Genomic DNA, 12,603 nt, shown 5'->3' on the forward strand with positions numbered 1-12,603 from the left:
GATGGCACAGAAGTGGGTACTGAGGATGAGGTAATTCAGGAGGTCATTAAGGAACAGGGCCCAAGCCCTGTACCCTTGTTAGAAAAAACTGGCCAGATGAGGGAGATGAAGCCATTTCTGGTTCTGAGAGTCCACTAAAGTAGAATGTCTATGTTCTCCTCTCAGAAGTAAAGTACACTTAAAAAGTTTGGATGGCAATGGCTTTTTCAAATTTAAATTTTATTAGTGATTAGCTGCAGTTTTTAAAATATTTTTATTCTGAAAATGAATTTTCCACAATTATGCAATTAGATAAATGAGCGCATTTATCTGTCCTCTACAAAGGACATTTGAAACACTTAAGGCAAAATTCACTTATTCATCTCCATTTTAAAATGGGAAAAAAATAACAGACTTCAAGTACTAGTTAAGGTTAACATAATATGGGAAACTCTATCTTTTTTCTTTTCTCTCTTTTTGGTAGTCTTATGTGTAAAAGCTTTACATTACTATGGATATTTTATAGTATAAAGACACTTGTTGCTGACTTTATAAACTCATTTTTAAATTTAAAGGCACACAATAAAGCTTTATACATTTATTAAAATATACAGATTTTGGTAAATTTAGAATTTTTTCTTAGTGTTTTTCTTAAGTACTTTGATAAATCAATATATTGTCAACACCACAGTCATTTGAAAATAAAATGCACTCCATAGTACATCTGCATATTATTTCTTTCTTCACAGTACATTATAATACCCCATTGTACAGTGCACCAATGGGACTTAAAAACCACAAAGAGAACAAACTTTAACAAATACAGCAATTTCATACAATAAAAAATAGCAGAGAACAACACCAGAAATTACCATCTGCAAAATGCAAGTTGTATTTCTTAAGGACCAAAACAAAAACGAAACAAGTTAGTTAAAGTCATGAGCTGTTATTTATAACTTTGGATATGAATTCAGCGCTAACATTTCTTTTCCACAGTGAGCAAAACTAGAATGTGGAGTTCTGCTGTCAGATGGTGTGACGACATGGAATGAGGACTAGAGCTGCTCCCTTAAAATCATTCAGCCCCTTCTCTCAGCCTGACAGTTGAGGTATTTATGAGCCATTGTAACATCAACAGTGTGTCCGCTTTGGGAAGCAGGGGTTCGTGAATTCAAGGGTGGATTCTCAACTTTGGGCCTTTGAGTGAGACAAGTATATTAACAATTGCCAAGGTCAATCAATGGGTGTGCATGGAAAAGTTTCCCAATCCCAATATCAGATTGAACACAACACTTCCAAATTTGCACTTCTCAATAAAGTCACATGAACCAGTTTCCTTGAGCCAATGTCATCAATGTTAGTGTCAGGAAAGCTTAATAGAAAAAATTAACCCACAAACAGAAAGCACAATGGAAGTCCCTAATGTAATGAAACTAGGATGCCCTTGTTTTCTGGTTCTAATATAAAGCCATTTAAATCTTTCCTGGTGTGTACCAACATGCACTAAATGATCTCAAAGAGTAAGAAATAAGAGCTACCTGCTGTCAGGTCCCAGTCGACTCTGTGCAAGTCCTGTGTGGGCTGTGTGATTCCATGCATGTGTATGCTGTATTATGATTTCTAACACTATTTTAGTTGATGCTGCAGAATACATGTTCACCTTGCATGGGCTTTAAAACTTTCACTGATCCCTTTTGGGCTTTAAGTCCTTAAAAAAGAAAATGTTCTATATTTTTTAGAGAAGCTATTCTGGCAAAAGGCAACTTATTGCCTAGGCATTTCAGAATGATGCATATGTTACTCAAGGAGAACAAGACAAGAAAGATGAGGAAAGCATTTTTCAAAAGGAAGTTGTTCCTGAGGAGGGGGAAAAGCAATTAAACAGCTTCTTCTCCAAAGCCTTAGGAAAAAATCAAAGTGGGACACAGGACTAACAACTATGTCCATGAAAGGGGCTTTGGGCTACCTGTCACATTCTGACTGCGGAATACAAAGACCACTCCTGGGGAAACAGCATCTGGTCCCTGCTCCTGCTGAGGCCTGTGGTTTGGGATGCTGGGTCTGTGCTTGTGGATTGCTTGACCACAAATACTGGCCCTTTCATGGCCAGGCCAGTACAGGTTACCAGAGGGGGGCTCTCTCTTAGGTTCTTCTACGGGCCTCAGTGGACAAATCCTCAGTGCTAGAGAAGTACATCTGAACAGGGGAAGCTGCGTTTCCATGAAAATTGTGATCCTGCAAGCTTTGTGGTGAACATCATGCCCTATGACTCCAGTAGTCAGATCTGGGGTGTGTTTGCTTTGGTCTCTTCCCTTCCCCCTCCCTATAGGAAATTAAGGCTCTGTTAGGATTGCTCAGTAACTTGAGGCTTAAATCCAAGAGTGGACCATTCACTGCCATCAGGTGAGCAGACCCAAGCTCTGGCTTCAGATACATTTCCTCATGTCTGATGTTTGCACACATTTCTCTTTTCGGGGGTAATGGGGATTGAACTCGGGACCTTGCACTTGCAAGATAGGCAGTGGCACCACTGAGATAAATCTCTGGCCCTCAACAAACATTTCTAATCTGAGATACAAAATTAGGCACTCCTGTGGCTAACTTACAGACTTTGCAGTGACATCTTGGTCTCTTGGTACAACCTGCTGGCAAAGGGGATGGCAATTTCCCCTAGCCTTCTAGGTGATTCTCAAACTGATGTAGCTTGATATACCATGCAGAGGAGAGGCAGTCCCTTGTAAACTTCCTCCAAAATGTGGTTTCAAAAACATCCACCTTGTCAACCCGTCTCAGCAGACTAGAGGAAAGACATTTCTTTGAGATTTGTTTCTTAATAATTAGTATATTTGTATCCTGGATACATATGTTCTGGAAGGCAGACTGTTAAATTCAACACCTCCCTTCTTTCCTCATGCTCCCTCCTTTTATTTAAATTTAAAATCATGATTCATCATGACTATGCTATAGACATTTTATTCAAAGTAGAATTGGGCTTTTCACCTAGTTGTGTCTTTCAGTTTCTTTCACTAGTTCCAAGTGGTCTAGCACTGAAGTTGAATAAAACTGGGAACTGAGGTTTGACTGTTTAGATAGATACAAAAAGTTCGGTTGTTGAAACTTTCTATTAAAATTTAAAAAGTGGCTGTAAGTAACTTTGTGTTGTGTGTCCATGTATTAAGAAACTTCCTTGGTTAGTGATGAAATCTAATATAGGATTCAAAAAAGAATCAGACTCTGGTGTGAATAAACTATAATAGTATATAAGATCCTAATGATATAATTGACAATGTGAAATAGGAAGAAAAGGGCTAAAGGTTTAGGAAATGGGAAGGGTAGGGGAAAGGTAATAAGGGAAAGGAAAAAAATACGAGAAAATGAAAAAATGGAAATAAAATGTTTGTAAAGGGGGAGGGGAGGAGGGGGTGAAGGGAGGGCAGGGACAAGGGGAAAAAATGAGAACCAAGACCTGTAAAGGTGCAAGATCCCAATGATGAATGTAACTGTACTGTATATCTAAAATGTACTAATAAACTCAATGAGAAAAAAAAACCAAAAAAGAATCAGACACTGCTTTTAAGTATGGATATTTTTTCCTTCGTTAAATCAACTTGGAGTGTGCGTGTGAGTTGTTAGTGTCTTGCACAGCCAATGAAGTCACTGCCCCAGCTTTCTTCAAGTCCTGCTTTCTATGATTCACACTTTCGTCACATCCCTGCTCACTCCCCACCCAAGGAGAGCCAGCCAGCTTGACATGAAACTAACCTGCTATCCCAGCATTATCCCTTATTGCTCCATGTATACATCAAGCATAAATGATATGGTCCAGTCAGACTAGCTCCTTGCTTTCCCAAGAAGGAAGCACAACACAGATTAGTCAGTGGCTGTCAGCCACCGTCTGCACCTTACTCATCCTTTGCTCGGTATACCTCTGTCCCATTTCTACCTAGTAAACGTCTGCCCATTCCACAGATTCATGCAAAAGAACAGAGGAATTCTGTTCTTTACGTGCTTTCCAAGGGAAGGAAGTCTTTTCCACATTTGCACCTCTATAGTACAGTGTCTCTATCTCCCCTGTACTATTATATTTTGATTATATGTCCTATTTCTCCTTCTTAAGAGCTGGGTTTCTATTTAACTTATTATTATATAAATATATGCCATAGCACATAGTAGGCACTCTGAATAATTGTTGAATAAATACTTCATTTTCCTCCAGTTCATTAATCCATCCATCCATCCAACCATCAGATGTTTATCGAATACCCACAGAAACCAGGCACATGTAACTAATAAAATATAGATTTGAAGCTTATCAGTAGATGTCAAAGGTCTGTGCTATTTCAATCCTCTTCCCTTATGGGGGAAGACTTGTTCGTATCATGCAGGCGGTATTTTTTGTCATTCCTGCCAGTTCTACTATTTTTTAAGGTGCCCCCTCATTAGCAAATTTAGCAAAGCATATTAAAGATCTGTATTTGTGCACTAAACAGACTTCTAACTTTGCCTGATCCTATTTCTATTTTTATTGCATTTTCACTTAATTTTTGTTTAGGAGCATATATAGTTGAATGTTTACCTTATATCTTTTTAAATTGATGCAGAGACTGACTGAATAGCGAATAGAATAAAAAATTTAAAGACTCAGGAAATTGGCTTAAAACCACCAATTCATGCACTGAAATCTCAAGTGGAGTTCTTGCTGAAGAGAAGAATTCAGTAAAATGTAGATCTTCCTTGGGCTGCATTAGGGGTCTAAATTTCTAAGGTACAGTGGTACCTCAGTTCACGAACTTAATTCTTTCCATTATTCTGGTCACAAACCAAATTGGATGAGAATGGAGTCCAAATCAATGATTAGGTTCAATGTTGAACTTACAGGGAAATTTGATTTGATTCTCATCCAATTTGGTTTGCAACCAGAATTGTGGAAAGAATTAAATTTGTGACTCAAGGTACCACTGTAATTTTTTATATACCTATCTATTTTTAATGTAGTTCCACAAACATAATATTCAGAAGTCTGTTATGAAAACCCTAACAAAGTCACTCCAGTTGTTGATGGTATTTGAAAACTGCACTGTGAAATTTGGAACTACTTCACAGAAGCTGGGAAACATGAGGAAAGACATGTGAATGTATCTCAAAAAACTATTCCTATAATATTGATATTTCTTAAACACAAGATCGCGAAGGAGGTGACCTATCACCTTTAGAAATCTAGAATGTAGACATTTAGATTTAGATTTTAGCTTGATTAGAAAATTTAGAGCAAACCCAGTGTGGGGGGCACACCTGTAGTCCTAGCCCTCAGGAGGCTGAGGCAGGATTGCTGTGAGTTCAAGGCCAGCCTGAACTACAGAGAAAGACATTGTCTCAAAAAATAAAAACAAAAACAAACAAACAAACAAAGAGCAAAGCTTAAAATATATAAAGACAGTATTTGGGAAAAATGATTTCTGAAGTGAGAATAGTTCATAGGATCTGCACAAAAATGACATCAATGGTATCAGCTAAAGCATGTGTTCTTCCTTCTCATGTTATAGAAACACATACACCTGCCATCAAAATATAGGTACTATAAGACCTAAACCTCATACATTAAAGGAAATTCTCTTACCCATGTTAAGTTTTTGTTATTTTACACTTATGTTTTTCTTGAACATATTTAATGACTATAATTCCACGCCTTCTGTCTAGACTGTGTCAAGCTTACCTATTTAGTCAGATTTCTTGAGTCTTAAAGCCAGTTTGAAGCTTTGTCTTCACAAAGGTTGTTGATAATTAGTCTACAGTTAATTCCCAAGGATATACATCACAGACCAGGCCCTGTACCTTTACGGTTATGTTTAGGGAACAGAAAACACAGCATCATTAAGCATGACAAAATGTACTCAGGAAACCAGAGTTCTAAACAGTTAATAAGGAAGAATAAAAAAAATCTTAAAAATGGTAGTTATTAGAATTTAATGGTAGACATTGGCTGTGGGCATGATATACAATTTATTTAAAAGTGTTATTTACGAAAATCGACTTTCAATTGACTTTTTTGTGTTATGTTGAAGCCCAAGTGAATCAGTCACAAGGACTTGTCAAGATGGTTGTTTTACCTGTTTATCACACCCTGGAGCTTCTCCTCTTTATTTGAATAGTGGGCTGGAAGGGCAGATATTATATTTCTTCTCATCCTTTTCACTTAGCTCTTGAGCTATTCTCAATAACTGTTAATTGAACGAAAAAATGAACTTTACCTTTTCTACCAAGGCATGAGCCTCAAGTTTTAAGAATAGATTTAACTGTTAGTTGATGTGTGTTGGGCAACTTTAGGCAGGCTAATAAATTGAGAAAAGGGAAGTCAAGAAACTTGCTGTTTTGTCCCTTCCAGAAAATTCTCACAAAGATTTTAGCTTGATTAAAAATCATTATCTTCACATACATGCATACTAACTCAATGCAACCAGTGGAAATCCTTGAAAATCAATAGGAGAATTTACAGCCCATGTGATTTTTTTCTGTTTCAGAGAAAATTCTTTTAAGAATCCTCATGGCCTCAATTTAGACCTTATCAGGTAGATATTTCCCTGGACTTCAGGGAAACTGCTTTGGGAAGTAATAAAGAGAAATATTCTAAAAAGTAAGCTACCCCAGAGGCATAAGGTTCAGAAGTGAAACATGATCTCATGGAATGTAATCACCCAAGTAACAGTGCTTCAATATTTTTTGTTTCCAAGGTAGCACCTGCCAATCAAGTGGTTCCATGTCTAAAAAAAAAAACAAAAACAAACTACAGAATTTATAATTTTAGAAATATGAAGTAGAGTTGCAATGTGATCGCAGTGGCTGGGTCACTTCTCCTTGCAAAGATTTTTATCAGATTATAAAACAAATGGCTCACTTCTTCAAGGCATATTAGTGCCATGAAATCATGCTTCACCTTTGCCCTCCGTCACCATATCAGCAGGAGTTCAGAGTGTGATATAAGGGAAAACATGACAGACAGTTAATTTCTGCCAAGCCTTTCTGGCCTTCACGGTGAGGGATGGTTATTTAATTTTTTTTTCCTGGGCATTTAAGTAGAGTTTTGATGGTGCCTCTTAACCATGTTATTTGGTCTGAATCTGAAACCTTTGTGGAAATGGCCTGAGAGTCCTTTCCTTTGCTGGACCCTAAAACATTGTTTGGAAACTGGGAGAATAGGGATGAAAAAAAGGGGAAGTATGTGTCTTCTCCATGATGTTTTGGGGCTGTCTCGTTACTGAGGAATGCTGACATCCACCTGATCACACTGACCTGGGAGCGGCGCTTAGCCTGACACGCTACCTAGCTATACCTTTGTGCTCACAGGTGGCTGAAATGCTGCCACGACCACTTGGTTGCATCTCCAAAAAAGCTGCAGCCTCTTTGGGGCTCCAGGAGCTTGCCCCTTGCTTTGCGAGGTCTCAGTAAGAAGCAAAATAATTCAACCAGCAAAGCAGAGGCCAGGGAAACATTTGCTACCATCACCTCTGCCGGCTGCACCTTAAATAGAATTTCATATATCCTCTTGCTTATTCTTTTTCACAAGGGAACCAGTTAGGAGCCCTGGGTTAAACCCTTCTGTAGAACCATTCTGATGAGCAAAAATAGCAAGAGATAGGCTATGATTAGGGATTGACTTTGGGGAAAAAAGAGTGAAAAAAAGTGTTCACCTTCTAGCCCACAAGCGAAGTTGCTGAAAACCAATCACCATTTCTACCCTCTCCATGTTTATGCTTACTCTGGAGAGTAATCTAACTCATCATTTGCAATCAGGGCCTCTGAGTTCTGTTTGTGTTTGCTTTTGCTCTTTGCTTTGCTACTTGTCCGGTTGTTTGCCTTCGAATCTGACATCTGTTGGTAATAGAAGCCTTTGTCTTCAGCAGGCCCGCCCCAGTTCTCCTGGCTCTCGCCTTCTGTGGCATAGGAAAAACCCTCCTCCACCGAGAAGGGGTCGTCCACATCGTAGCGCTGGTATGTACTTTGGTGCAGGGCCTCCTCTCGGGCGCTGATTTCCAGGGTGCTGTTCCAGATGCCATACCCAAAGTAAATGAGCACACCTGTGGGAGGAAGGCACCGGTGAATGAACATTGCTTTGGGATCTAGGGCATTGTGGGGAGATCACTTCTGATGGTAAAACCAGAGCTGGAGGCCACGTATAATCTTTGATCTACACGGTGTTTTGAATTAGATGCCATTTTAAAAATGGAGAGGCCTTGCATCAGGCAACCTGTACTTATAGCTTCCCCTAAAGTTGAAGGGCCTGACAACCTTGCATGTGGGAATTTCTGGTTAGATGTGATAATTTGCTGCCTCTTTAGACAAGACATAGGCCCTGTGGATCTTGAGAGACCCCTCTCCCCTGCTGACATCTAGTTCATTACTCTTATCTAGCTGCCTGCCAGGAATTTGCATTTTCTGCCTTTGGGTTAAATATTTATGGGTCAGCAACAGTATATCCCACTTTCTCATTATTATCTCTTTGTTTCTCATTATTTTCTCTTTATTATCACTTGTCTCCACTTAGGGACTCTATCTCATTTGACTGTTTAGCAACATGTGTATACTATGGCCCTTATGTGTTAAGGCCCTTAGCACATCGTTTTAGACTGTGCTCTACGTTTTAGACTGCAGAAAACTGGTACTTAATGTTTGTTAAGTGAAAGAATGAGAACTATTGATGAGCCTGAAATTCTCAGTGCAAATTCCTTCTGTTGATGTCATTCCATCCAAAGGAAAGACACCCTCCTAAGTAACATGTGGCATTCAGAGGGACCTAATGTCTCATTTCTGTGACTTTTGTCAATAACGTACAAAAATTGTTCAGGGCCCCCATTCTCCACTTTGAAAAGTCCATGAAATTCAGGGCCTGGAAAGCTGAGAATCAGAGATGTGGTGGTCATACGGCACATAGAGTAAGAGCGCACGCAAGCTCTGGGTTCCAGTGCCACCTCTATCACTATTAGCTGTGTGACTCTGGCGCCTTTACTTAGCCTCACAGCTTGAGAGTTAGAGCTATGACACTGGGTTGCTTGAGGATGAAATGGAATAAAAGGTGATTCTCAATCTTGGCTTTGATACCTAAGCCTCATCCACCATTGGAAATTCAGATTACATTGGTTTTCTGTGCTACCCAAGCACAGGTATGTTTTCAAGGCTTCACAGGTTATTCAGTCAAGACTGAAAATGCCTGGGATAAGCTAAGCCTGCTATACATTCTACACTGCCCACTCACACCATGCTATGCCTATGCCCTGGTTGCTGGATCTACTCAATTATGAAATTTCCTTCAAGCCCTTAATACTCTCTTCTGAGAGGAGCCAGCTCCTCTGACCTTGGTGTCCTGTGACATCTGCTTGTCTGTTTGCTTAGAATCAAAAGTCAAGCCTGCTTTCTAACTCTGGAGCTTAAGAAATGTTGCTCCTTTTTGATTCTGAAATGTGTCTTTAAGCTTGGATTTCTCCCTCTTTGTCCTACATGACTTTCTTCCAACCCCCTCCCCGACACCACCCCCCAGTGAAATGAACTTTCCAGCAGCCAAAGTAAGCAGAGAGTTATAGCTCTAATTGTTAATAAATCCTAGAGTTAATCATTAGCAGATGTAGCTGTTATGGCTTAAATAGCAACTTCATCTTTTTGAACATGAGTTCTTACGCTTTCTTGCCGAGGGGTGGGGGTGTGGCCATGGAGTACGGTTATTATCCTGTGTAGAACACATCACATTAAGGCTTATTCTAAAAGGACCAGTATGCTGGTTCTTGGAGAAAGCCTCTGAAGAATGCCTGGGGCCTGAGAATGAATTTCAAGTGGGACCAGTAGGAATACACTTTCTTTTACCCAAATTTGCTCTTTTAAATTCTTTCTTTAGACATCAAGGTAGGTGTCAAATCTTGCTTCCAGCTTCTGCTCAGATCTATTGTGTCAGTTCCTTTCTTTTTGATCTCCTTCCCTGACCCTATTTATTGATGGGCCATTTCCCTACTGAACTTAATACCCTTTTTCCCCCTTTCCCCTAACTTCCCTCCTCTGCAACTACACAGGTCACTCTACAGACCCATCACTGGCTTGAGCTCTATTCTACAGACCTTCCCTTGCTCCCACTAAGTATGTGGACATCAGGTAGATTCATATGGGAATTCTCGAAAAACATAGTGGATTTAATCATAGATATTTGAGGTGGAAAAGCTCTAATGACCATCTTTGCATTCTAGTGCTTTCATTTTACGGAAGAAGAAATAGGCTGGGAACGCTAGGCAACTTGCTTGGGTCAGAGAGGGCAGAACTGACCTTGGCAAGTCCCTCATATAACCACTCCTCCCACGTCCCTGCCTCAGCAGGTTTACAGATCATGCTCAGTGCAGTAAATATTAGGGAGGGTATAGGTCTACAGTTGTTTTCTGAGAGGAGACGCGCGTGCATGCGTGTGTGTGGACACTATTACTTTGGAGAAGGCAACCCGTGAAGACCCAGAAGACCACATAAATATTTATTGATCTTTTCATGCTTGCTCCAGCCCCCTACAGTTTCAAAGGTGTCTTCAAACACAGTTAGAGGAGGGTGCAGCTGTGTGCAGGCAGCCGGCTCTGGCAAAGCCATTCTCATCAACGTTGGTTTGCTCTCTGCTTTTATCCTTTTTGCTGGCCCTCGAATCGATTTAGGAAAAGTGATACGAAGCAGAAAAGAATGGGAGAAAAAGGAGAAATGGAGAGGGATAAAGAAATAGAGAGGAACAAATGAAGGAAGGAGGGAAAGAGGGAGGGAGAAGAGAAACATATAAGACCATCTGTCATACATAAATAAGGGCTTTGTGTGAGGAGTCAGCAGCGCTGCTAAAAGCCTCCTGTGTGGCTGCAGGGTGTTTTGTTTCAGCTCTCTTTTCAGCTGTCTTGGAGAATTACACATGAGGTAGTTTCTGAAAATGTGGTGGGGATTCTTGGAATCCTGAGTCATCTGAACTGAACTTCACACAACACCTCTGGGCAAGTTCCTGCGATAGCAGGACCGAGGCCACACCTTTCTTCCAAGGGCCCTCAGTGTTACACAGATGTTGCTGTGTTTAGATTCCATCTAGCCTATGCGGGAAGCCTCCTGTGTGTGTGTGTGTGTGTGTGTGTGTGTGTGTGTGTGTGTGGTGGCAGGCTGCTGATTATGTGCAACTCACAAGGAAACAAAGCAGAAAAGCTACGGAGATTGTCCACAACAACCGTGGGAGCGGCCAGCCTGTGACTCTTTCCAGGCCTGCTTATCCCCCTAACCCAGGAAACTTCCAGCTCTTGCATTTCTTCCCTCTTCCAAGGGAGGATATGAGGTATAGATTGATGGGAAACAACTATGCACTTTCTACTTTGAAGGATTTCAAACATATACAAAGATCTGAATACAATGACTAGTCCCATTCCCAGCCCCCTACTGTCTTCTCCTCTTTTCTTTAGATTGTTTTTGAAACAAATCTCTTCTGTCACAGGTTTCATCTGTAAATGTTTCAGTATATATATATATCTCTAAAATAAACTCTTTCAAAAGCATATCTTAGAATCATTATCATATCTAAAAATGAATAAACATTTCTTAATATTATCTGTTAGTAGCAGTATTGAAATTTCTGAATTATTACACATACAGAGGAAAGCTTTCCACCTTACTAGGCTGTACACTTATCTCAATGATGCCATCATTTACTTGAAGTCATTTTTGGGCACTGTTGTTTAAAACTGCTATGGGAACTGGCACCATATTTTTTTGTAACCCTTATAGACAGCAAAGTTTTATCCTGTGAGGGTGGATTTAATGATTGGTGTAGACCAAAGTGCTACCAAGCTTCAAGAATAAGGTCATTAATTAATACATAAAATTCATTGTTTTACTTGAATAATTTTTTCTTAAAAGGCAGAATTGCTTTGCAATTACACATCTTATATCTGTGATAAATTATTCAGAGGCAAGTGTGACGGTAAAAATCAGAAGAGACCAGCTTTTGGGTTGCAGTAGGGTCCTGAAGGCTTCCCTGCTGGACTGGGATTATTTTTTTAGTTGATGGGTCACATAGGGCTGCCCGATGTGTCAGAAGCTATCAGCACGTTAATATAAATGTGGCTATGCTGGGGCATACAGTGAATGCCAACCCTGCCCGAAGTAAGGGCAATGAATTCTGTGAAAGGCTGAGGGGAAGGAAGTAAATATTCAAAGAGAAGCTTTGATTTCTTTTCCAGACAGAATTCCTTGGTGGAGAACGTGCCTATGAGAGATCAAGCTGGACAAGATCAAGAATCACACCTGTGACGGTGTAACAATTCCCAATTTGAAACTATACTACAAAGCCACTGTGATAAAATCAGCATGGTACTGGCAAAGAAATAGGCCTGAGGATCAATGGAACAGACTGGAAGACACAAAAACAAATGCAGATGTACTCAGCTACCTCATCTTCGACAAAGGAGCTCACCATCCTCAGTGGAGGAAAGATAGCCTCTTTAATAAATGGTGTTGGAAAAACTGGATATCAACCTGTCACAGATTAAAATTAGACCCTTATCTTTCGCCATGCACTAAATTAAAATCCAAATGGATTAAAGATCTAAATATTAAAACAGAAACATTAAACTTGCTGGAAAG

At 39.9% G+C, this 12,603-nt stretch overlaps 1 protein-coding gene across 2 annotated transcripts in view; it reads right to left on the bottom strand.

The window, feature by feature from the left end:
• Positions 1-5,361: 5,361 nt before the first annotated feature.
• Slc7a14 (solute carrier family 7 member 14) overlaps positions 5,362-12,603 on the bottom strand; it is a 105,345-nt gene continuing 98,103 nt past the window's right edge. For both annotated transcript variants that reach the window (XM_033762518.1, XM_010632387.2), the window contains exon 8: positions 5,362-8,051. In XM_033762518.1, the coding sequence (XP_033618409.1) occupies positions 7,729-8,051 (323 nt within the window). In that variant the 3' untranslated portion in view covers positions 5,362-7,728. The remainder of the gene's footprint in view (positions 8,052-12,603) is intronic.

The sequence above is a fragment of the Fukomys damarensis genome, unplaced genomic scaffold (genome assembly GCF_012274545.1).
Source record: "Fukomys damarensis isolate Sample0158 unplaced genomic scaffold, DMR_v1.0_HiC HiC_scaffold_12, whole genome shotgun sequence".
Taxonomy (NCBI): domain Eukaryota; kingdom Metazoa; phylum Chordata; class Mammalia; order Rodentia; family Bathyergidae; genus Fukomys; species Fukomys damarensis.